General features: G+C 44.6%; 1 protein-coding gene across 1 annotated transcript; it reads right to left on the bottom strand.

Annotated features, from left to right (window-relative positions):
* Positions 1 to 622: 622 nt before the first annotated feature.
* On the bottom strand, positions 623 to 21,900 carry LOC143987571 (uncharacterized). The gene is made up of 4 exons (XM_077486396.1): positions 21,495 to 21,900; positions 20,509 to 21,123; positions 15,526 to 15,561; positions 623 to 11,565 (listed from the first exon to the last, which is right to left on the bottom strand). The coding sequence occupies exons 1-4, from the start codon at positions 21,898 to 21,900 to the stop codon at positions 623 to 625; spliced, it is 12,000 nt and encodes a 3,999-aa protein (XP_077342522.1).
* Between the last annotated feature and the right edge of the window lie 1,581 nt (positions 21,901 to 23,481).

The raw sequence follows: 23,481 nt of genomic DNA on the forward strand, positions 1-23,481 counted from the left end.
CGACGCTAGGGCAGCTATTGGCTACTGGCTATGAACTTCCTTATTCGAGTCGAGTCGTACGTCATCACGTTCGAATCCGTCGGAGTTTAGTGTGATTGTGTGTGGCCAAGTCCGCTCAGTCGAAAAGTCCGTCAGAACTCTGTCGGAACTCCGGCAGAACTCCGGCAGAACTCCTTCGGAAGTCTGTCGGACATAAGTCCTCTCGTGTGTACAGGGCTTTAGGGTTACAACCACTTTAAGGTAGCTAACTAAGGGCAAAAGAACTGTGCGTTTGTGTGTTTGCTGTATTCTGGGGGACACAAGCTTCAACACTCAAAGGGATTGTTGTGTCTCTATTGGTTCACAAGTGTTTTCTTTTTCAAGAAATAAATCAATTTTGGCAGTTTCATAGAAGCAGTAGTAGTGATGGGTAGTGTAATAATACATGATGAAGCAATAACACGTCCTGCAATAGCAACTAGTGAAGCAGAATTACATAGAGCAAGTATTAGTTTAAAAAAATAAGCAGAAATGTAGCCTACGCAAGTACTTGAAATAGCTTCAAGTACTTGTGCAGGCTGCATTTCTGCTTGTTTTTTTCTTTATGTGATAGCCAAGTAAGTGGTAAATATAGTGGGTATTGCTACACAAGTGGTGGTAGTAACTGCAGATTTTCTAGCACCGTTTCTTGCACTAGCAATTTGAGGATTAAAAGATGTAGATTAGTACCTGTGGCATTTGCAGTTGTAGATGGGGCTGCTGTATTAGTTGGTGCTGCAGTAATAGTTGATGTTACAGTTGTAGATCTTGCTATAGTAGTAGCTGTAGATGTACTTGAGACCACAGTTGTTAAAGCTGCTGTGGTAGTCAGTGCTGCAGTTGTAGATGCCACTGTAGTAGTTAGGGCTTCTGTGGTCGGTGATACTGCTGTAGATGTTGGGGCTGCAGTGCTAGTTGGTGCTGCTGTAGAAGTTAGGGATGCTGTGGTAGTTGGTGGTGTCTTAGTTGTTTGGACTGCAGCAGTAGATGGTACTGCTGTGGATGTTGTAGCTGCAGTTGGTAGGAATACAGTGGTAGTTGGTATTGCTGTAAATGTTGGAGCCACAATTATAGTTGCAGCTGCTGTAGTAGTTGGGACTGCAGTGCTAGTTGGTACTGTTGTGAATGTCGGAGCTGCAGTTGTTTTTGTGGTATTTGTAGGGAGTACAGCGGTAGTTGAATCTGCTATAGTAGTTAGGGCTGCAGGGGTAGTTGGTGCTGCTGTAGATGTTGGGACTGCAGTAGTACTTGGTGTTGCTGTAGTTGTTGGGACAGCAGTTTTAGTTAGTTTGGTTGCAGTTGGGGCTGCTGTGGTAGTTGGTGCTTCTGTAGTAGTTGAGGCAGCAGTAGTGGTGAGTAATACTGTAGTAGTTGAAGCCACAGTTATAGTTATTGGGGCTGCTGTGGTATTTGGTGATCCTGTACTTGTTGGTGCTGTAGTTGCTGTGGAGGCTACTGTATTAGTTAGGGCTGCTATGGTTGTTTTTTCTGCTGTATTTGTTGGGGTTGCTGTAGTAGTAGATGCTCCTCTAGTTGTTGGGGTTGCTGTGGTAGTTGGTGTTGCTGTAGTTGTTTGGACTGCACTGGTAGTTGGTACTGCTGTGGATGTTAGACCTGCAGTTGTAGATTGTTCAGTTGTTGGGACTATAGTAGTAGTTGGTGCCTCTGTAGTAGTTGGAGCTGCAGTAGTAGTTGGTGCTTCTGTAGTGGTAGGGGCTGCAGTAGTGAGTGCTGCTGTAGTTGTTGGGGCTGCAGTAGTAGTTGGAGTTGCCTTAGTAGTTGGTGCTGCTGTAGTGGTTTGGGCTGCAGTGGTAGTTGGTGCTTCTGTAGTAGTTGGAGCTGTAATAGTAGTTAGTGCAGCTGTAGTGGTTGGAGCTGCAGTAGTAGTTGGTGCTGCTGTAGTGGTTGGGGCAGCAGTGGTCATTGGTGCTGCAGTAGTAGTTTGTGCAGTTGTAGTTGTTGGGGCTGCTGTGGTAGTTGGGACTGCAGTAGTAGTTGGTGCTTCTGTAGTAGTTGGAGCTGCTGTAGTAGTTGGGCCTGCAGTAGTAGTGAGTGTTACCGTGGTTGTCGGTGCTTCTGTAGTAGTCGGTGCTTCTGTAGTAGTCGGTGCTTCTGTAGTAGTCGGTGCTTCTCTAGTAGTCGGTGCTGCAGTAGTAGTCGGTGCTGCAGTAGTAGTCGGTGCTGCAGTAGTAGTTTTTGCTGCTGTAGTAGTTGGTGCTGCTGTAGTAGTTGGTGCTGCTGTAGTAGTTGGAACTGTAGTTGTAGTTGGAGCTGCTGTAGTGGTTGGGGCTGAAGTTGTAGTTCGAGCTGCAGTAGTAGTGAGTGTTGCTGTGGTTGTTGGGGCTGCTGTTGTAGTTGGTGCTGCAATAGTAGTTGGTGCTGCTGTAGTGGTTTGGACTGTAATGGTAGTTGGTGTTTCTATAGTAGTTGGAGCTGCAGTAGTAGTTGGTGCTGCTGTAGTTGTAGATGGAGCTGGTGTATTGGGTTGGGCTGCAGTGGTAGTTGGTGCTGCAGTAGTAGTAGGTGTAGCTTTAGTTGTTGGGGCTGCAGTAGTAGTCAGTGCTTTTGTAGTAGTTGGAGTTGCCTTAGTAGTTGGTGCAGCTGTAGTTATTGGGGCTGCTGTGGTAGTTGGGACTGCAGTAGTAATTGGTGCTTCTGTAGTAGTTGGTGCTGCAGTAGTGGTTGGAACTGCAGTAGTAGTTGGTGCTGCTGTAGTGGTTTGGGCTGCAGTGGTAGTTGGTGCTTCTATAGTAGTTGGAGCTCTAGTAGTAGTTGGTGCTGCTGTAGTAGTTGGAGCTGAAGTTGTAAATGGAGCTGAAGTTGTAGTTGGAGCTGCTGCAATGGTAGTTGGTGCTGTAGTAGTAGTGAGTGCTGCTGTAGTTGTTGGGACTGCAGTAGTAGTTGGTGCTTCTGTAGTAGTTGGTGCTTCTGTAATAGTAGTTGGTGCAGCAGTAGTAGTTGGTGCGGCAGTAGTAGTTGGTGCTGTAGTAGTTGGGGCTGCTTTGGTAGTTGGGATAATAGTTGGTGTTTCTTTAGTAGTTGGAGCTGCTGTATTGGTTGGGGCTGCAGTGGTAGTTGGTGCTGCAGTAGTAGTGAGTGTTGCTGTAGTTGTCAGGACTGCAGTAGTAGATGGTGCTTCTGTAGTAGTTGGTGCTTCTGTAGTAGTTGGTGCTTCTGTAGTAGTTGGTGCTTTTGTAGTGGTTGGTGCTTCTGTAGTGGTTGGTGCTTCTGTAGTGGTTGGTGCTGCAGTAGTGGTTGGCGCTGCAGTAGTGGTTGGCACTGCAGTAGTAGTTGGCACTACAGTAGTAGTTGGCACTACAGTAGTAGTTGATGCCGCTGTAGTTATTGGGGCTGCAGTAGTAGTTGGTGCTGCTGTAGTAGTTGGAGATGTAGTAGTAGTTGGTGCTGTTGTAGTAGTTGGGGCTGAAGTGGAAGTTGGTGCTTCAGTAGTAATTGGTGCAGCTGTAGTTGTTGGGGCTGCTGTGGTAGTTGGGACTGCAGTAGTAGTTGGTGTTTCTGTAGTAGTTGGAACTGCAGTTGTAGTTGGAGCTGATTTAGTGGTTGCGGCTGCCGTGGTAGTTGGGGCTGCAGTAGTAGTTGGTGCTTCTATAGTAGTTGGAGTTGCAGTAGCAGTTGGTGCTGCTGTAGTAGTTGGAGATGTAGTTGTAGTTGGAGCTGCTCGAGTGGTTGGGGCTGCAGTGGTAGTTGGTGCTGCAGTGGTAGTGAGTGATGCTGTAGTTGTTGGGACTGCAGTAGTAGTTTGTGCTTCTGTAGTAGTTGGTGCTTCTGTAGTGGTTGGGGCTGAAGTGGTAGTTGGTGCTGCAGTAGTAGTGAGTGCTGCTATAGTTGATAGAGCTGCAGTGGTAGTCGGTGCTTCTGTAGTAGTTGGAGTTGCCTCAGTAGTTGGTACTGCTGTAGTGGTTGAGGCTGCAGTGGTAGTTGGTGCTTCTGTAGTAGTTGGAGCTGCAGTAGTAGTGGGTGCTTCTGTAGTAATTGGGGCTGCAGTAGGAGTTGGTGCTACTGTAGTGGTTGGGACTGCAGTGGTAGTTGGTGTTTCAATAGTAGTTGGAGCCGCAGTAGTAGTTGGTGCTGCTGTAGTGGTTGGACCTGTGGTTGTAGTTGGAGGTGCTGTAGTGGTCGGGGCTGCAGTGGTAGTTGGTGCTGCAGTAGTAGTGAGTGTTGCTGTAGTTGTGGGGACTGCAGTAGTAATTGGTGCTTCTGTAGTAGTTGGAGTTGCAGTAGTAATTGGTGCTTCTGTAGTAGTTGGGGCTGCAGTAGTAGTGGGTGCTGCTACAGTTGCTGGGGCTGCAGTAGTAGTTGGTGCTTCTGTAGTAGTTGGAGCTGCAGTAGTGGTTGGTGCTCCTGTAGTGGTTGGGGCTGTAGTGATAGTTGCGACTGCTGTAGTAGTTGGTGCTTCTGTAGTAGTTGGAGCTGCAATTGTAGTTGGGGCTGCTGTGGTTGTCGGGGCTGCTGTGGTAGTTGGAACTGCAGTAGTAGTTAGTGCTTCTGTGGTAGTTGGAGCTGCAGTTGTAGCTGGAGCTGCTGTAGTGGTTGGGGCTGCAGTAGTAGTGAGTGTTGCTGTGGTTGTCGGGGCTGCAGTAGTAGTTGGTGCTTCTGTAGTAGTTGGAGCTGCAGTAGTAGTTGGTGCTTCTGTATTAGTTGGCGCTGCAGTACTAGTTGGTGTAGCTGTAGTTGTTGGGGCTGCAGTAGTATTTGTTGCTTCTGTAGAAGTTGGAGCTGCTGTAGTGGTTGGGGCTGGAGTGGAAGTTGGTGCTTCAGTAGTAATTGGTGCTGCTGTAGTTGTTGGAGCTGCAGTAGTAGTTGGTGCTTCTGTAGTAGTTGGAGCTGCAGTAGTAGTTGGTGCTTCTGTGGTTGTTGGGGCTGCAGTTTTAGTTGGAGTTGTAGAGGTAGTTGGTGCTGCTGTAGTGGTTGGGGCTGTAGTGGTAGTTGGTGCTGCAATAGTAGTTGGTGCACCTGTAATTGTTGGGGCTGCTGTGCTGGTTGGGACTGTGGTAGTAGTTGGTGCTTCTGTAGTAGTTGGAGCTGCTGTAGTGGTTGGGGCCGTTGTGGTTTTCGGGGCTGCAGTAGTAGTTGGTGCTTCTGTACTAGTTGGAGGGGCAGTAGTAGTTGCTGCTTCTGTAGTGATTGAGGCTGCAGTGGTAGTTTGCACTTCTGTAGTAGTTTGTGCTTCTGTGGTTGTTGGGGCTGAAGTAGTAGTTGGTGCTTCTGTAGTGATTGGGGCTGCAGTTGTAGTTGGAGCTGCTGTAGTTGTTTGGGCTGCTGTGGTAGTTGGGACTGCAGTAGTAGATAGTGCTTCTGTGGTAGTTGGAGCTGCTGTAGTGGTTGGGGCTGCAGTAGTAGTTGGGGCTACAGTAGTAGCGAGTGTTGCTGTGGTTGTCGGTGATGCAGTATTAGTTGGTGCTTCTGTAGTAGTTGGTGCTGCAGTAGTAGTTGGTGCTGCAGTAGTAGTTGGTGCTTCTATAGTAGTTGGTGCTGCAGTAGTAATTGGTGTTTCTGTAATAGTTGACGCTGCAGTGGTCGTTGGTGCTTCTGTAGTAGTTGGTGCTTCTGTAGTGTTTGGTGCTTCTGTAGTAGTTGGTGCTTCTGTAGTGATTGGGGCTGCAGTGTTAGTTGGTGTTTCTATAGTAGTTGGTGCTTCTGTAGTTGTTGAGGCTGCAGTTGTAGTTGGAGCAGCTGTAGTGGTTGGGGCTGCAGTGGTTATTTGTACTTCTGTAGTAGTTGGAGCTGCAGTAGTAGTTGGTGCTGCTATAGTGGTTGGGGCTGCAGTAGTAGTTAATGATTCTGTAGTAGTTGGCACAGTAGTAGTAGTTGGTGCTGCTGTAGTGGTTGGGGATGCAGTAGTAGTTGGTGCTTCTGTAGTAGTTTGGGCTGCAGTAGTAGTTGGTGTTGCTGCAGTAGTAGTTGGTGCTTCTGTAGTAGTTGGGGATGCAGTAGTAGTTGGTTCTTCTATAGTAGTTGGTGCTTCTGTAGTAGTTGGGGCTGCAGTAGTAGTTGGGGCTGCAGTTGTAGTTGGAGCTGCAGTTGTAGTTGGAGCTGCTATAGTGGTTGGGGCTGCAGTGCTAGTTGGTGTTGCAGTAGTAGTGAGTGCTGCAGTAGTACTTGGTGCCTTTGTAGTAGTTGGCGCTGCTGTAGTAGTTGGCGCTGCTGTAGTAGTTGGTGCTTCTGTAGTAGTTGGGGCTGCGGTAGTAGTTGGGGCAGTGGTAGTAATTATTGCTTCTATAGTAGTTGGAGCTGCTGTAGTGGTTGGGGCTGCAATGGTAGTTGGTTCTGCAGTAGTTGGTGCCTCTGTAGTAATTGGCGCTGCTGTAGTTGTTGGGACTGCAGTAGTAGTTGTTGCTTCTGTAGTAGGTAGAGCTGCAGTAGTAGTTGGTGCTTCTATAGTAGTTGGTGCTTCCGTAGTAGTTGGTGCTTCTGTAGTAGTTGGAGCTGCAGTTGTAGGTGGCGCTGCTGTAGTGGTTGGTGCTGCAGTAGTAGTTGAAGCTTCTGTAGTAGTTGGCACAGTAGTAGTAGTTGGTGCTTCTGTAGTAGTTTGGACTGCAGTAGTAGTTGGTGTTTCTGTAGTAGTTGGGGTTGCAGTAGTAGTTGGTTCATCTATAATAGATGGAGCTGCAGTTGTAGTTGGAGCTGCTATAGTGGTTGGGGCTGCAGTGGTAGTTGGAGCTGCAGTGGTAGTTGGAGCTGCAGTAGTGGTTGGAGCTGCAGTAGTGGTTGGAGCTGCTATAGTGGTTGGAGCTGCTGTAGTGGTTGGGGCTGCATTGGTAGTTGGTGTTTCTGCAGTAGTTGGGGCTGCAGTGGTAGTTGGTGCTTCTGTAGTAGTTTGGGCTGCAGTGGTAGTTGGTGTTTCTGTAGTAGTTGGTGCTTCTGTAGTAGTTGGGGCTGCGGTAGTAACTATTGCTTCTATAGTAGTTGGAGCTGCAGTTGTAGGTGGAGCTGCTGTAGTGGTTGGGGCTGCAGTGGTAGTTGGTTCTGCAGTAGTAGTGAGTGCTGCAGCAGTAGTTGGTGCCTCTGTAGTAATTGGCGCTGCTGTAGTTGTTGGGACTGCGGTAGTAGTTGGTGCTTCTGTAGTAGTTGGAGCTGCAGTAGTAATTGGTGCTTCTATAGTAGTTGGAGCTGCAGTAGTAGTTGGTGCTTCTGTAGTAGTTGGTGCTTCTGTAGTAGTTGGAGCTGCAGTTGTAGGTGGCGCTGCTGTAGTGGTTGGTGCTGAAGTGGTAGTTGATGCTTCTCTAGTAGTTGGCACAGTAGTAGTAGTTGGGGCTGCTGTAGTGGTTGGGGCTGCTGTAGTGGTTGGGGCTGCTGTAGTAGTTGGGGCTGCTGTAGTAGTTGGAGCTGCAGTTGTAGGTGGCGCTGCAGTAGTAGTTGATGCTTCTGTAGTAGTTGGCACAGTAGTAGTAGTTAGTGCTGCTGTAGGGGTTGGGGCTGCAGTAGTAGTTGGTGCTTCTGTAGTAGTTGGAGCTGCTGTAGTGGTTGGGGCTGCATTGGTAGTTGGTGTTTCTGCAGTAGTTGGGGCTGCAGTAGTAGTTGGTGTTTCTGTAGTAGTTGGTGCTTCTGTAGTAGTTGGGGCTGCAGTTGTAGGTGGAGCTGCTGTAGTGGTAGTTGGTTCTGCAGTAGTAGTGAGTGCTGCCGCAGTAGTTGGTGCCGCTGTAGTAATTGGCGCTGCTGTAGTTGTTGGTGCTTCTGTAGTAGTTGGAGCTGCAGTAGTAGTTGGTGCTTCTATAGTAGTTGGAGCTGCAGTAGTAATTGCTGTTTCTGTAGTAGTTGGAGCTGCAGTTGTAGGTGGCGCTGCTGTAGTGGTTGGTGCTGCAGTGGTAGTTGATGCTTCTCTAGTAGTTGGCACAGTAGTAGTGGTTGGGGCTGCTGTATTGGTTGGGGCTGCTGTATTGGTTGGGGCTGCTGTAGTGGTTGGGGCTGCTGTATTGGTTGGGGCTGCTGTAGTGGTTGGGGCTGCTGTAGTGGTTGGGGCTGCTGTAGTAGTTGGTGCTTCTGTAGTAGTTGGTGCTTCTGTAGTAGTTGGAGCTGCAGTTGTAGGTGGCGCTGTAGTAGTAGTTGATGCTTCTGTAGTAGTTGGCACAGTAGTAGTAGTTGGTGCTGCTGTAGTGGTTGGGGCTGCAGTAGTAGTTGGTGTTTCTGCAGTAGTTGGGGCTGCAGTAGTAGTTGTTGTTTCTGTAGTAGTTGGGGCTGCAGTAGTAGTTGGAGCTGCTATAGTGGTTGGGGCTGCAGTGGTAGTTGGTGTTGCAGTAGTAGTGAGTGCTGCAGCAGTAGTTGGTGCCTCTGTAGTAGTTGGTGCTGCTGTAGTTGTTGGGACTGCAGTAGTAGTTGGTGCTTCTATAGTAGTTGGAGCTGTAGTTGGAGCTGCAGTTGTAGTTGGAGCTGCTGTAGTGGTTGGGGCTGCATTGGTAGTTGGGGCTGCAGTAGTAGTTGGTGTTTCTGTAGTAGTTGGTGTTTCTGTAGTAGTTGGTGCTTCTGTAGTAGTTGGGGCTGCAGTTGTAGGTGGAGCTGCTGTAGTGGTTGGGGCTGCAGTGGTAGTTGGTTCTGCAGTAGTAGTGAGTGCTGCAGCAGTAGTTGGTTCCGCTGTAGTAATTGGTGCTGCTGTAGTTGTTGGGACTGCAGTAGTAGTTGGTGCTTCTGTAGTAGTTGGAGCTGCAGTTGTAGGTGGCGCTGTAGTAGTAGTTGATGCTTCTGTAGTAGTTGGCACAGTAGTAGTAGTTGGTGCCGCTGTAGTGGTTGGGGCTGCAGTAGTAGTTGGTGTTTCTGCAGTAGTTGGGGCTGCAGTAGTAGTTGTTGTTTCTGTAGTAGTTGGGGCTGCAGTAGTAGTTGGAGCTGCTATAGTGGTTGGGGCTGCAGTGGTAGTTGGTGTTGCAGTAGTAGTGAGTGCTGCAGCAGTAGTTGGTGCCTCTGTAGTAGTTGGTGCTGCTGTAGTTGTTGGGACTGCAGTAGTAGTTGGTGCTTCTATAGTAGTTGGAGCTGCAGTTGTAGTTGGAGCTGCTGTAGTGGTTGGGGCTGCATTGGTAGTTGGGGCTGCAGTAGTAGTTGGTGTTTCTGTAGTAGTTGGTGTTTCTGTAGTAGTTGGTGCTTCTGTAGTAGTTGGGGCTGCAGTTGTAGGTGGAGCTGCTGTAGTGGTTGGGGCTGCAGTGGTAGTTGGTTCTGCAGTAGTAGTGAGTGCTGCAGCAGTAGTTGGTTCCGCTGTAGTAATTGGTTCTGCTGTAGTTGTTGGGACTGCAGTAGTAGTTGGTGCTTCTGTAGTAGTTGGAGCTGCAGTAGTAGTTGGTGCTTCTATAGTAGTTGGAGCTGCAGTAGTAATTGCTGTTTCTGTAGTAGTTGGAGCTGCAGTTGTAGGTGGCGCTGCTGTAGTGGTTGGTGCTGCAGTGGTAGTTGATGCTTCTCTAGTAGTTGGCACAGTAGTAGTGGTTGGGGCTGCTGTAGTGGTTGGGGCTGCTGTAGTAGTTGGTGCTTCTGAAGTAGTTGAAGCTGCAGTTGTAGGTGGCGCTGCAGTAGTAGTTGATGCTTCTGTAGTAGTTGGAGCTGCAGTTGTAGGTGGCGCTGCTGTAGTGGTTGGTGCTGCAGTGGTAGTTGATGCTTCTCTAGTAGTTGGCACAGTAGTAGTGGTTGGGGCTGCTGTAGTGGTTGGGGCTGCTGTATTGGTTGGGGCTGCTGTATTGGTTGGGGCTGCTGTATTGGTTGGGGCTGCTGTAGTGGTTGGGGCTGCTGTAGTGGTTGGGGCTGCTGTAGTAGTTGGTGCTTCTGTAGTAGTTGGTGCTTCTGTAGTAGTTGGAGCTGCAGTTGTAGGTGGCGCTGCAGTAGTAGTTGATGCTTCTGTAGTAGTTGGCACAGTAGTTGGTGCTGCTGTAGTGGTTGGGGCTGCAGTAGTAGTCGGTGCTTCTGTAGTAGTTTGGGCTGCAGTAGTAGTTGTTGTTTCTGTAGTAGTTGGGGCTGCAGTAGTAGTTGGAGCTGCTATAGTGGTTGGGGCTGCAGTGGTAGTTGGTGTTGCAGTAGTAGTGAGTGCTGAAGCAGTAGTTGGTGCCTCTGTAGTAGTTGGTGCTGCTGTAGTTGTTGGGACTGCAGTAGTAGTTGGTGCTTCTATAGTAGTTGGTGCTTCTATAGTAGTTGGAGCTGCAGTTGTAGTTGGAGCTGCTGTAGTGGTTGGGGCTGCATTGGTAGTTGGGGCTGCAGTAGTAGTTGGTGTTTCTGTAGTAGTTGGTGTTTCTGTAGTAGTTGGTGTTTCTGTAGTAGTTGGTGCTTCTGTAGTAGTTGGGGCTGCAGTTGTAGGTGGAGCTGCTGTAGTGGTTGGGGATGCAGTGGTAGTTGGTTCTGCAGTAGTAGTGAGTGCTGCAGCAGTAGTTGGTTCCGCTGTAGTAATTGGTGCTGCTGTAGTTGTTGGGACTGCAGTAGTAGTCGGTGCTTCTGTAGTAGTTGGAGCTGCAGTAGTAGTTGGTGCTTCTATAGTAGTTGGAGCTGCAGTAGTAATTGCTGTTTCTGTAGTAGTTGGAGCTGCAGTTGTAGGTGGCGCTGCTGTAGTGGTTGGTGCTGCAGTGGTAGTTGATGCTTCTCTAGTAGTTGGCACAGTAGTAGTGGTTGGGGCTGCTGTAGTGGTTGGGGCTGCTGTAGTAGTTGGTGCTTCTGAAGTAGTTGAAGCTGCAGTTGTAGGTGGCGCTGCAGTAGTAGTTGATGCTTCTGTAGTAGTTGGAGCTGCAGTTGTAGGTGGCGCTGCAGTAGTAGTTGATGCTTCTGTAGTAGTTGGCACAGTAGTAGTAGTTGGTGCTGCTGTAGTGGTTGGGGCTGCAGTAGTAGTTGGTGCTTCTGTAGTAGTTTGGGCTGCAGTAGTAGTTGGTGTTTCTGCAGTAGTTGGGGCTGCAGTAGTAGTTGTTGCTTCTGTAGTAGTTGGGGCTGCAGTAGTAGTTGGAGCTGCTATAGTGGTTAGGGCTTCAGTTGTAGTTGGTGTTGCAGTAGTAGTGAGTGCTGCAGCAGTAGTTGGTGCCTCTGTAGTAGTTGGTGCTGCTGTAGTTGTTGGGACTGCAGTAGTAGTTGGGGCTTCTATAGTAGCTGGAGCTGCAGTAGTAGTTGGTGCTTCTATAGTAGTTGGAGCTGCAGTTGTAGTTGGAGCTGCTGTAGTGGTTGGGGCTGCATTGGTAGTTGGGGCTGCATTTGTAGTTGGTGTTTCTGTAGTAGTTGGTGTTTCTATAGTAGTTGGTGTTTCTGTAGTAGTTGGTGCTTCTGTAGTAGTTGGTGCTTCTGTAGTAGTTGGGGCTGTAGTTGTAGGTGGAGCTGCTGTAGTGGTTGGGGCTGCAGTGGTAGTTGGTTCTGTGGTAGTAGTGAGTGCTGCAGCAGTAGTTGGTGCCTCTGTAGTAATTGGCGCTGCTGTAGTTGTTGGGACTGCAGTAGTAGTTGGTGCTTCTATAGTAGTTGGAGCCGCAGTTGTAGTTGGAGCTGCTGTAGTGGTTGGTACTTCTGTAGTAGTTGGTGCTTCTGTAGTAGTAGTTGATGCTTCTATAGTAGTTGGAGTTGGAATAGGTGCTGCTGTAGTTGTTGAAGCTGCAATGTATTCAAATGAAAAAAAAAATAAAAATCATATAATGCAAAATCATAATTTATTTAAGAATTTAAGAATACTCCTCTGTGTATATGAGTTGAAAGGGTCAGCCCCATCAAATATGAAATCTTAGTTATAGGTGTTTAATATGTTTTGGATCCTCAAACAACAACCTCCCTCTCATCCTGACTATATATATATATATATATATATATATATATATATATATATATATATATATATATATATATATATATATATATATATATATATATATATATATAGATATATGTAGATATATATAGATATATATAGATATATATAGATATATGTATATAGATATATAGATATATAGATATATATAGATATATGTATATATATATATATATATATATATATATATATATAGATATATATGTGTATATATATATATATATATATATATATATATATATATATATATATATATATATATATATATATATATATATATTTATATTTATATATATATATATATAAACAAAGAGAGATATATATATATATATATATATATATATATATATATATATATATATATATATATACTCAACATATTTTTTTCTCTACATTACAAAATAAGGTAGTAAGCAAACATTTAGTTTGTTGATATCTCGCACACTTAGCAGAACATTTATAAATCTGCATCTGTACATAGAGGTGTATTTGCTAAATCACACAGACAGGCTTTCTATTATAACGAGGTTGAGACTTTTCATTTAGCAAATGAATTCTCACTTTGTGAATAAAGTGATCCTGTGTTCTCTTCAATCAGGCGCAAGCAAAAATTCTCTTTCCTTTTATTTTAATTTTGCACATGGTTGGGTATTTAACATGAGTGATAATATACTATATTCATTAAAGGGTTCATGTACAGTATATTGATGTTGTATGCCCTTCCTGCAACCATACCACTATTTAAAAAAAAAAACACTACATATTTCTAAAGTACAACAGTGTGCTTTAACCGCTTGAGATCCACGCTATACCCGAATGACAGCTACAGCGCAGACCTGCTTTGCCAGGACGACGTCTATTGAAGTCGTCCCGTGCACGAGCGGGCCCCCTGAGGGGCGCGCGCGGCGTGCTCTGTGATCAGCGAGTCTATGAGACTCACCTGATTACAGATCCGAGCAAGGGCTTGATCCCGACCCCTTACCACGTGATCAGCTGTCAGCCAATGACAGCTGATCATGTGATCACAACAGAGCCGGTAATCGGCTATTTTTCTCCTCTTGCTGACAGCGCGAGGAGAAAAAAAAAAGCCGATCACCGGCGGCCGTGAGAGGGACTTCAGTCCCGATCACGGCGAGCTGGGGCCAGCGCATCAGTGCCCACCTGCCCCCTGCCAGTGCCATGTAAAGTATGGGAAAAGTGACACCCATCAGTGCCATCAATTAGTGCCCACAGTGCCACCCATCAGTGCCCACAGTGCCACCCATCAGTGCCCACAATCTGCCTCAACAACAGTGCTGCACCTCAGTGCCACATATCTGTGCCCATCAGTGTCATCTACCAGTGCCCATCAGTGACGCCCATCAGTGCCCAGCAGTGCCACCTATCAGAGGCACCTATCAGTGCCACCTATCAGTGACCATCAGTCCCATCTATCAGTGGTACATATCTGTGCCATCTTATCTGTGCCCATCAGTGCCGCCTTATCTGTGCCCATCAGTACTGCCTTATCTGTGCTTATCGGTGCCACCTTAACTGTGCCTATCAGTGCCCACCAGTGCAGCCTATCAGTGCCCACCAGTGCTGCCTCATCAGCGCATTTCAATGAAGGAGAAAAATTACCTGTTTGCAAAATTTTATAACAAACTATTAAACATGATTTTTTTTTTTGCATCTTTTTTTGTTTGTTTAGCAAAAAATAAAACTCCCAGCTGTAATTAAATACCACCAAAAGAAAGCTCTATTTGTGGGAAAAAAATGATAAAAATCTAATTTGGGTACAGTGTTGTATGACCGCGCAATTGTCATTCAAACTGCATCAGCGCTGAAAGCTGAAAATTGGTCTGGGCAGGAGGGGATTTAAGTGCCCAGTAAGCAAGTGGTTAAAAATGTCTACTAAGCCTGGTCACGTGACCCACCAAAGTCAAGTGACAGGCCCTTCCTCCAATCATGGAGTCTCTCTGCAGCACTATTTAAAAGACGATGAATTGGGTGGCAGTGATTTCCATGCTCCCATATACGGTAAGTCCTCACACATCTGTATGTCTCACCACTGGGGATCAGTGCATTTTATATCTTCTGCTATATGAGACATGGAAAATAATAAGTATTGGATGGAGGCTGCAATAAACCACATATGCTCTCAAAGAATTGCTGGTACTTTAATTGTAAGGCTCCATACACACTGGAGCTCATAAACTGCAGTTTATTGGATTTTGGGTGTTTTTTTTAAAAGCCCATAAACTCCACTCTGTTAGCCTATGTGTCCATGCACACATGGACGTTTTTTAGCTTTAATGAGCAGTGGAGTTTATGGGCTTTTTTCTGAACGCCAGAAATTCGCGCTCAAAGTGCCGTTTTTCACCGCCAAAAAATGACAAATGACGATAAACGCTCATAAACACACGTTAATTAGTGTTCGGCAGTCTATTTTTTCAATGCATTGTGGGAGTTTGGAGTGTCCTCTGTGTATTTTTATTGAAAACGCCCATAAACGCTAATGCTTATAAATGCTCATAAATGCTCATAAACGCTAGTACAAAACGCTGTTAAAAGCACGTTTTTCAACCAGCGATTTCTGCCAAAAATCTGGCATCCAGAAAAAGCTTTTTTGAGCTTCAGTGTGCATGGAGCCTAAAAAAGGTGATTAAAATCAGTACAATCGTTGCATGGTAATGTTAACAGTCCCACACCGGCTGCGGAGCTGACTGGAGCATTGATGAATTTGTTGTTTCATTTTTATTATTATTTAATGTAATATATATATATATATATATATATATATATATATATATATATATATATATATATATATATATGTTTGTTATCAAATACCTCATATAACATCTAATATTTCTTATATATATTGATAATACAACATAACATGGATTGTCATTGTTTAGATATTGACATAAGATTTTATGTCTAAGTACGGATATAGTTATTATTTAGAATATATATATATATATATATATATATATATAGTAACTTTTAATCTAAGTGACACTTAACAGTATCCAATTTTGTAATGGGCAGAGACTCTGATGGGTTAATTGGTCTAGACCTTTCTTAATCTCTGCCCTACTCCACCCCCACACTGGGTATTTAAGCTTCTTTTATCCGATAATCATGTGACTTGATAAAATGCATGCATGCAAAACCGGTAGTTGCGGCAACAGGGATGCTTGCGTTCCACTCTGGCCTTGGACACGTCACTTCCAGTCTGAACCTCTGTGATGCTTTTCTCCTTGCTGTTCACCATGGAATCTCTTCCTTGGGAGCATCCACATTGCCAGCGTCACTGACACCATCCCAGCACCCCACACACTGATCTGGCCAGCACCGTGGCATTCTAGGTCCCCATCCCACCATTGGATCCTCCTAGTCTGACACTTCAACTCATCAATGCCCCAGTCAGCTTTGCAGCCAGTGTGGTAGAGTTAACATAACCATGCAACAATTGTACTGTTTTATCACCTTTTTTACAACCAGCAATTCTTTGAGAGCATATTTGGTTTATTGCAGCCACCATCCAATACTTGAGTCCAGCTTCTGAGCGCTGTCCAACTCACACTATCTTTAGTATGTCAGCATCCAATCCCATGCTATTAGACAGAAGCGCGGTTCAGCTGCGCTTACATTACACTTGGGTGAATCGTCCGTCATTAGCGCCTGGAACTTTTTTCTTTATGGAAAATAATATGTCAGAAAGTGTACAAAGAAAATGTTTGATTGCACTTCATCTTACATACTTTGGGCCATCACCAACACTGGAGAAAATATTGAACCTGTAAAGAGAAACATATGTTAGCTTTTGATTCTTAGCATTACAGTTTGATTTTAAGTCTTTTTTAGCCACATAGAAAAGGGTTACAGAATTTTCCAGGTCATTTCTACCAGTTTGACATTTATTCCAAATTGCTTCTAATATCCTGCAATTTAAAGAATAAAAATTGATTGTTATGCTATCACTTTGAATGTATTTTGGTTCACAGTGCCTTGCAAAAGTATTCACCCCCCTTGGCATTTTTAGTGTTTTGTTGCCTCACAACTTGGAATTAACACGGATTATTTGAGGAGTTGCATAATTTCATTTACAGAACATGCCCACAATTTTGAGGATTTTTTTTTATTGTGAAGCAAACAACAAATAGGACAAAATAACAGAAAAAGTCAATGTGCATAATTATTCACCCCCCTAAAGTCAATACTTTGTAGAGCCACCTTTTGCGGTCATCACAGCTCCAAGTCGCTTTGGATAAGTCTTTATGAGCTTGCCACATCTTACCAATGGGATTTTTGCCCATTCCTCCTTGCAAAACTGCTCCAGCTCCTTCAAGTTGGATGGTTTGCGCTTGTGAACGGTAATCTTTAAATGTGACCGCAGATTTTCTATTGGATTGAGGTCTGGGCTTTGACTAGGCCATTCCAACACATTTACATGTTTCCCCTTAAACCACTCAAGTGTTCCTTTAGCAGTGTGTTTGGGGTCATTGTCCTGCTGGAAGGTGAACCTCCGTCCTAGCTTCAAATCACACACAAAGTAGTACAAGTTTTTCTCAAGAATATCCCTGTATTTAGCAACATCCATCTTTTCCTCAGCTCTGACCAGTTTCCCAGTCCTGACTGCTGAAAAACATCCCTACAGCATGATGCTGCCACCACCATGTTTCACTGTGGGGGTGGTATACTTTGGGTGATGTGATGTGCCAGACATAGCGTTTTCTTTGATGGCCAAAAAGTAAAATTTTAGTCTCATCAGACCAGAGCACCTTCCTCCATACATTTTGGGAGTCTCCCACATGCCACACGCTGACTGACTTTGATTGACAGCCTCAGAAGCTAATGACACCACTTCTCTGTCTCAGCCAATTAGGAGGAGTGTCCTGGATGGCTGAGGGGATCGTGGACATCGCTGGAGAGATAAGTAGCTCAGGTAAGCAATAAGGAGGTTGCTGGGGAGGCTGCTACACACAGAAGGTTTTTTATCTTTATTGCATAGAATGTATGTTATGTTTTTTGTTTTTTTTCCTCCCCTGTTGGATATATTATAAGGGAAGAGAGAGGGGGAAGGAAGTAGGTGACGGGAGGCGCTGGGGGAGCCAATCCTCAGATTTGATATATATGAGAATTGATTCTACTATGTTAATCATAGGATGTGAAAACAATATGTAAATGGAAATTGTAATAAAAGAGAAAATGTTTAATAAAGATTGAATTATTAAAAAAAGATTTAAAAAAACCTAACTTTACAACGCCTTTAAACGGTAGGAATCAGAGAGCCCTGCTCATTACAGCTTGCCTTTAAAACCATTTTTAATTCTGGTGCGATAAAGTGTCTTCTAGTTGCATATATAATTACATAATAAGGCTGAATAAATAATAAGGCTTTGACCCCAAAGCAAAACCATTAAATGACCACCTTGTCTTCTTGATCTCAATTTAGAAAGTACAGTGGAAAAAATATTAAAGCAGTAGTGAACTGCTCTTTTTTTTTTTTTTTTTTTAAACCCCTGCAAAACAATGGTATAATGGTCTTGTGTGCATTGCATACTAGTACATTCTGAAATACTTACCTTAGAACAAAGCCCTCCAGTGGTGCACTGTCACCATTGACAGAGCTTCAATCTTCACTGGGTCCACCTTCTGGGTTTGCACGCTCCAGCCGTCTGATTGGCCACTCCACTCTGGCGCATGCACGCGGGAGTCACTGACCATGCCACTGAGCTCTGAAGGGACATCACCGGCTACATGCAGTGTAAATATCTCCTAAACAGTGAAAGTTTAGGAGATATTCACTGTACCTACAGGTAACACACAGGTTTCTTTTTTTTTTTTTTTTTTTTCAAATATAATTTTATTAGCTCCAAACAAGGGAAGCTCCAAACAAGGGAAGACAGTCCCCAGGGTACGATACAAGCAGATAAGTACAAAACATAAGGCAGATACATAAATCTTATTAAGAATATACAGACAATAACAATCAGGCTTTCCACCTTTAAGAGGTATCAAAGAAAAAGGAAAAAAGGAAGAACAAAGCCAAGATCCGGGGTCTCCCTAGTACCAAACCCCCCTAGCCCAGCCCCTCTCCGGGGGTGGGGGGGGAACCGTCTTTCCTATTTTCACTCTTTCCACAGGGATAATAAAAAAGAAGGAAAAAAAAAAGAAGAGAAAAAAAAAATTGGTATAATAGATCTGATCGTGTACTAAGGGCAAATGACTGCTCTTAATTGTATTCTTCCTGCCGCACCCTTAAAGTCCCAGGGGACAGAATGGAACTAGGCAGAGCTGAACAGGGTGCGATGGCAAATCATAACACATGGACTGGCCCGGGGAAACTGCTTAGCTTCAAGACACCTGTAGGCTACGTCCTTCCAGCGAGAGTAAAAAGACATTCCAAGGATCCCATGTCTGTTTAAAAATTTCTTGTTTATTCTGAGCCGTCAGAGTCAAATCTTCCATTTTCTTTATATCCTCTATTTTCTTGATCCAATGTGCAATAGAGGGAGGAGAGCTCTGTTTCCAATAAAGGGGAATGCAGGATTTCGCCGCATTCAATAAATGTCGCAAAATAGATTTTTTATACTGCTTAATGGGAATCTGAGAGTGGTGCAGAAGAAAAAAAACAGCCTCTTCTGGAATGGGAAAATCCGTAAACATTTGTGTTATATGGCGGACTTCCTTCCAAAAATGCAGCAAACTAGGGCATGACCAAAAAATGTGGAGCAACGTACCCTCATTTTCGCCGCATCTCCAAAACCTGTCGGAGGCAGACGGAAAACATTTACGTAGTTTCGATGGGGTCAAATACCACCTGGTGAAAATTTTAAAGTTCATCTCTTGTATCCTAGTACACAACGAGGTTTTAAAAGTCAAAGTGATAATACGTTGTTTCTGTATTGGGGAGAAAACACAGCCAAGGTCTCTCTCCCATCTTAATATACAAGACAAGTGGAGGTGGTCCTCTGGCTTGTTCAAAAGAGCATAAATCTGAGAGAGACTATGAGCCAAGGGTCCTTCACTCCTACATAATACCTCAAATCCTGTTAAAGGACTAGTGAAAGCTAGGGGGTTAGGAATAGAGTGCAAGAAATGGTGTAGTTGCGCTGCCCTCCAAAATGTTAAGCGCTATAACCCCATCGGATCAGTTAAGGAGGGCATAGATGGCCACTGCCCATAGATAACAAATTTCGATGCATGGTCTAGTGCTGAATCCCTGAGACCTTTGTATTCTTGGGAATAATTCCCCGGCTCAAAATGTGGATGGCCTAATATAGGGTACAAGGGGGATGTCAGAGATGTAAGCTTATTCTGGGAAGCAATTAAGTAACCAGTTTTCAATGTCGCCCCAATAGTAGGATGTGATTTTATCTCTGCCGGTAGTGCTTGATAGCACCAAATGGCACTTCTCAAGGGAAAACCCAATTGGGATTGCTCTAGTTGAACCCAAAGCATAGTGAGGTTGTTACGATTCCAGTCTAAAATACGCCCCAAATGGGAAGCCAAATAGTAACGTCGCAAGTCAGGTAAGGCCAACCCCCCCTGTTTGGATAGGGTTAATTGGGAGCGCTTAAGTCTGGGTTTTTTATGTGCCCATATAAATTGAGTGATCAAAGTTTGAATTTGTTTGAAAAATGGAGCCGGGATCCGGATCGGAAGAGCTCGGAAAAGATATATAAACTTAGGAAGTATACTCATTTTAATTAAGTTACATCTCCCGAACCAAGAATGAAGGCCCGAGTGCCACTTATGCAGCAGGTTGCGAGTCTTAACCATAAGAATGGGAAAGTTCAACTTAAACGTATGCGCAATATCTGCTGGAATATAAGTACCTAAATATTTAAGAGCTGAGTCTGTCCACTTAAGCCGAAAACCCGATTGCAAATCCTGTAACACATTCGAAGAGATAGCTACCCCCATAGCTTCAGACTTTAGAAAATTTATTTTCAGATGTGAGAGCTTCCCGTAAGACTTAAATTCTCGAAATAAGTTTGGCAAAGAAATTCTGGGGTTTGTGAGTGAAAACAACATATCATCTGCAAAAGAAGATATTTTACATTCAGTGGTACCCATATGGAGGCCCATAATGTCCGAATTCCGGCGGATAGAAGCTAATAGAGGCTCCAGGGACAGTACAAACAAGAGAGGGGACAACGGGCAACCTTGTCTAGTCCCATTCCTTATGTATATCGGAGATGTAAGCACCCCATTCACCTTAACTTGAGCTGAGGGTCATGAGTATATCTTCCTAATCCATGTCAACATCCGGTCTCCCAGTCCTATATAATGAAGGACCGAAAACATAAAATTCCAATTAACCCTATCGAAGGCTTTCTCAGCGTCCGTATTTACAAGAAGACACAGAGTTTTTGTAGATTTTGCTTTATGTACCAAAGCAAGCACCTTAATAGTATTGTCCCTAGCTTCTCTGGCGGGGATAAACCCCACCTGATCAGCATGAATAAGGGACTGCATGTATTGGGCCATTCGGGTTGCCAGAATTTTAGAAAATAATTTCAAGTCTAAATTGAGTAGGGAGATAGGCCTATAGCTCCCGCAGAGTCCTGGGTCTTTTTCTTCCTTAGGGATTAACGAAATATGGGCTCTAAGAGTATCTAATGGAAAATCCACGTTCGAGCTCAGAGCATTAAATAAGTTCACTAACTGCGGGCCAAGAATAGGGAGAAAGATCTTATAGTATTGCGCCGTATATCCATCTGGGCCCGGAGCTTTACCCAACTTCAATGAGCCCACTGCAGTTTGGACTTCTTCTAACGTGATCGGGTTTTCCAAGGATTCCTTTGACTCTGATGAAAGGGTCGTTAAGCCAGCACTAGCTACATAGCTATCTATATCGGTTTGCTTTACTTCTGAGTCTGGTATATTATAAAGATTAGCATAGAATTTTCCGAAAACTTCCGCTATTTGTGTCGGGGTCGAGACCCTTTGACCCTTGTCAGTCGTCATCTGTGGTATAAAGGAAGCTAATTTCAGTTCCTTGACGGATTTTGCCAATAATTTCCCACACTTGTCTCCTGGCTCATAGGTCAGTTTACGACAAAATTGAAGTGCTGCCTTTGCTTTGTAATGGAGTAAATCTGTAATCTGGGTGCGAAGCATCCCCAATTCAATCTTCAAACCCCGTGAAGGGGCATGTTTATGTTGCGCCTCCACGTGGGCCAGGTCTTGATAAAGTTTGGTCAGTTGTTCGTTACGTAATCTCTTAATGCGTGCCCCATGCTTAATAAGTATTCCACGGAGCACCGATTTGTGAGCCTCCCAAATTATCCCTTGATCGCAATCCTGTAGAGGCCCAATTCCTTTGTTGCATCCGCCAGAACTTCTGGCGTCTGTAGGAGGCTCTCATTTAGGCGCCAAAAAGTAGATCTGGGCGAGAACTGCCTAGAAAGCTCGTATGTAATAGTTACAGGGGCATGGTCAGACCATGTAATATGGCCAATGGAAGAGGCACTCACTAAATGCAGCTGATCATGTGGTATCAAGAAAAAGTCTATCCTTGAATATGATCTATGAGGGGGAGAGTAAAAAGAATAGTCCCATTCCCCTGAATGCTGTAAGCGCCAAACGTCCATTAACTGATCGGCCAATAGACATTTAGATATCCGTTTTCTTAACGCAACGGAGACCGAGGAGCAAGAGGTAGAGGTATCAACTGACGGAGAGAGGGGGACATTAAAGTCCCTTCCCAATATCATCTGACCTTCACGGAAATCACATAGTTTGTGTAAGATCGTACTAAGAAACACATCTTGACGTTCATTGGGGGCATACACTGTAGCAAAAGTAAAGATAAGTTCTCCTATTTTACCTTTAATAAACAAAAAGCGCCCCTCAGGGTCATCCAGTAAATCCTGCATGACCCAAGGGAGGCCACTAGAAATCATGATGGAAACCCCCTTAGTTTTAGACGATAAATTGGTAGAGTGGTAAACATGGGTGAAAGCTCGCAAACGTAGTATCGGGAGGCTAATAGTTTTAAAATTAGTTTCTTGAAGAAATGCTACATCTATATGAGATGTCTTCAACTCCCGCTGGAGCACTCGCCTTTTTTCAGGGGAATTCAGTCCCTTGACATTCAAAGAGATAACTTTAAAAGAGCCTGCCATCGCGTCCCCAGTAGAAACCAAAAGAGCAGCACACAAAAAAAAAAAAAAAGGAGAAAAAAGGAGAAAAAGGGGAAAAAAAAGAAAAAGTTATCCTGGATTTACTAATCCAGAGATATTATACTAAAATAGCACGATTATGCTAAAGCACTTACCAGCGTTATGCTGGATTTAAAGCGCCGTCCTAAATGGGTAAGTGGGTAAGCAATCCGGAGAGGGAGTCCCCGGATCTCAAGCCCCCCAAGCTCGGCAAAAAGAGAGAAAAATATAATATATCCAGTATCTATATGCATATGTAAATAACCGTTAGGCAACGTATTTGTACCACTAATCAGAAAACTTTAGAACACAGCACTATCCATCTCTTTACTCAGCAAAACCTAGAGGGGGTCCCCCGACGCACCCAAAAACTGGGAACGCACAGGGGAACCCGTCAGGTCCGCAGTGGTCATAACAGGGAAACAAAAAAAAACCCACTCCCCTCCTCTTAATACCACATACATGCATATAACATGCATATAACTCTGGAGCGAATCATCGGTTTCCTGGGTTACTTATATATTCTCTACCCCGATTTTAACCACTAAGTCTTGTACTCGCTCCCAGAGACCAATACTAATAATAGACAACCAGCGAACAACCAGCGAAAGAGAGCGGGAGGGAAAGAAAAAAAAAAAAAAAAGGTTTGGGCATGGGCGGGGACAAAAGAGAGGGCGTAGGGCAGGGGAGAGGGGTCAGGGTAGGGACCGTAAAAAAAAAAAAAAGGGGGGGAAAACATATACATAAAGCATACCAAAAATATCTCTACCTTCCCTCAACTCCCGGTCTCCTCTAATTACCACACCACCTCTACCCTTCAACCCTTCAATCCAGTACCCAAGTCCCTTCATACATAAAAAAAACAAAAAAATCCCCCGTCTATATCCTTATTACTAAATCCACTATCCCAACATCACAGCATCACAGTAAAGCCCCATACACACTATCAGATTGTCTGCTGATTTTTTTCCATCAGATTTACCAAAACCATATAATATGAGGTCAAACCTTAGGGGTTTCAATGTGTATGCAATCAGGCAGGCCCTTGTACTACATGGTTTTGGTAAATCTGAAGGAAAAAATCAGCAGACAATCTGATAGTGTGTATGGGGCTTTAGTCCTCAAGAGTGTTTAGGAACCCAAAAAGAAACATTTAAACTTATTGGGAATTAGGCTCCTCCATAGGGTCCTGTAGAAGGCTTAATACGTACGTGGGTTCGTCTTGTTCCTTCTCATAAACCCCCGTCCCAACGGGCAAAGTCATAGGATCAATGAGCCCCGTAGGGTAGCAGTCTAAGTCTAAGCGGGGTGAGCGGGTGGGGCTAGGGACTAGGGAGGCGAATCTCTCACAGTCTCTCACCTAACCTATCTTATACATCTTACCCCATAACCCCACTACCTCCCCAAAATTATCCCCCCCCGAAATGGTGAAGAATAATCATTACCCAATAACAGAGTACCTATCCATCTTCCATCGGGAATATCTCTCTAGTGTCCTATACAAGTAGCCGTCGTGGAGGAGGGGACCATCGTGGGGGGGGGGGG

The sequence above is a fragment of the Lithobates pipiens genome, unplaced genomic scaffold, assembly GCF_037356315.1.
Source record: "Lithobates pipiens isolate NorthernLeopardFrog02 unplaced genomic scaffold, aLitPip1_a1.2 Scaffold_1, whole genome shotgun sequence".
Taxonomy (NCBI): Eukaryota; Metazoa; Chordata; class Amphibia; order Anura; family Ranidae; genus Lithobates; species Lithobates pipiens.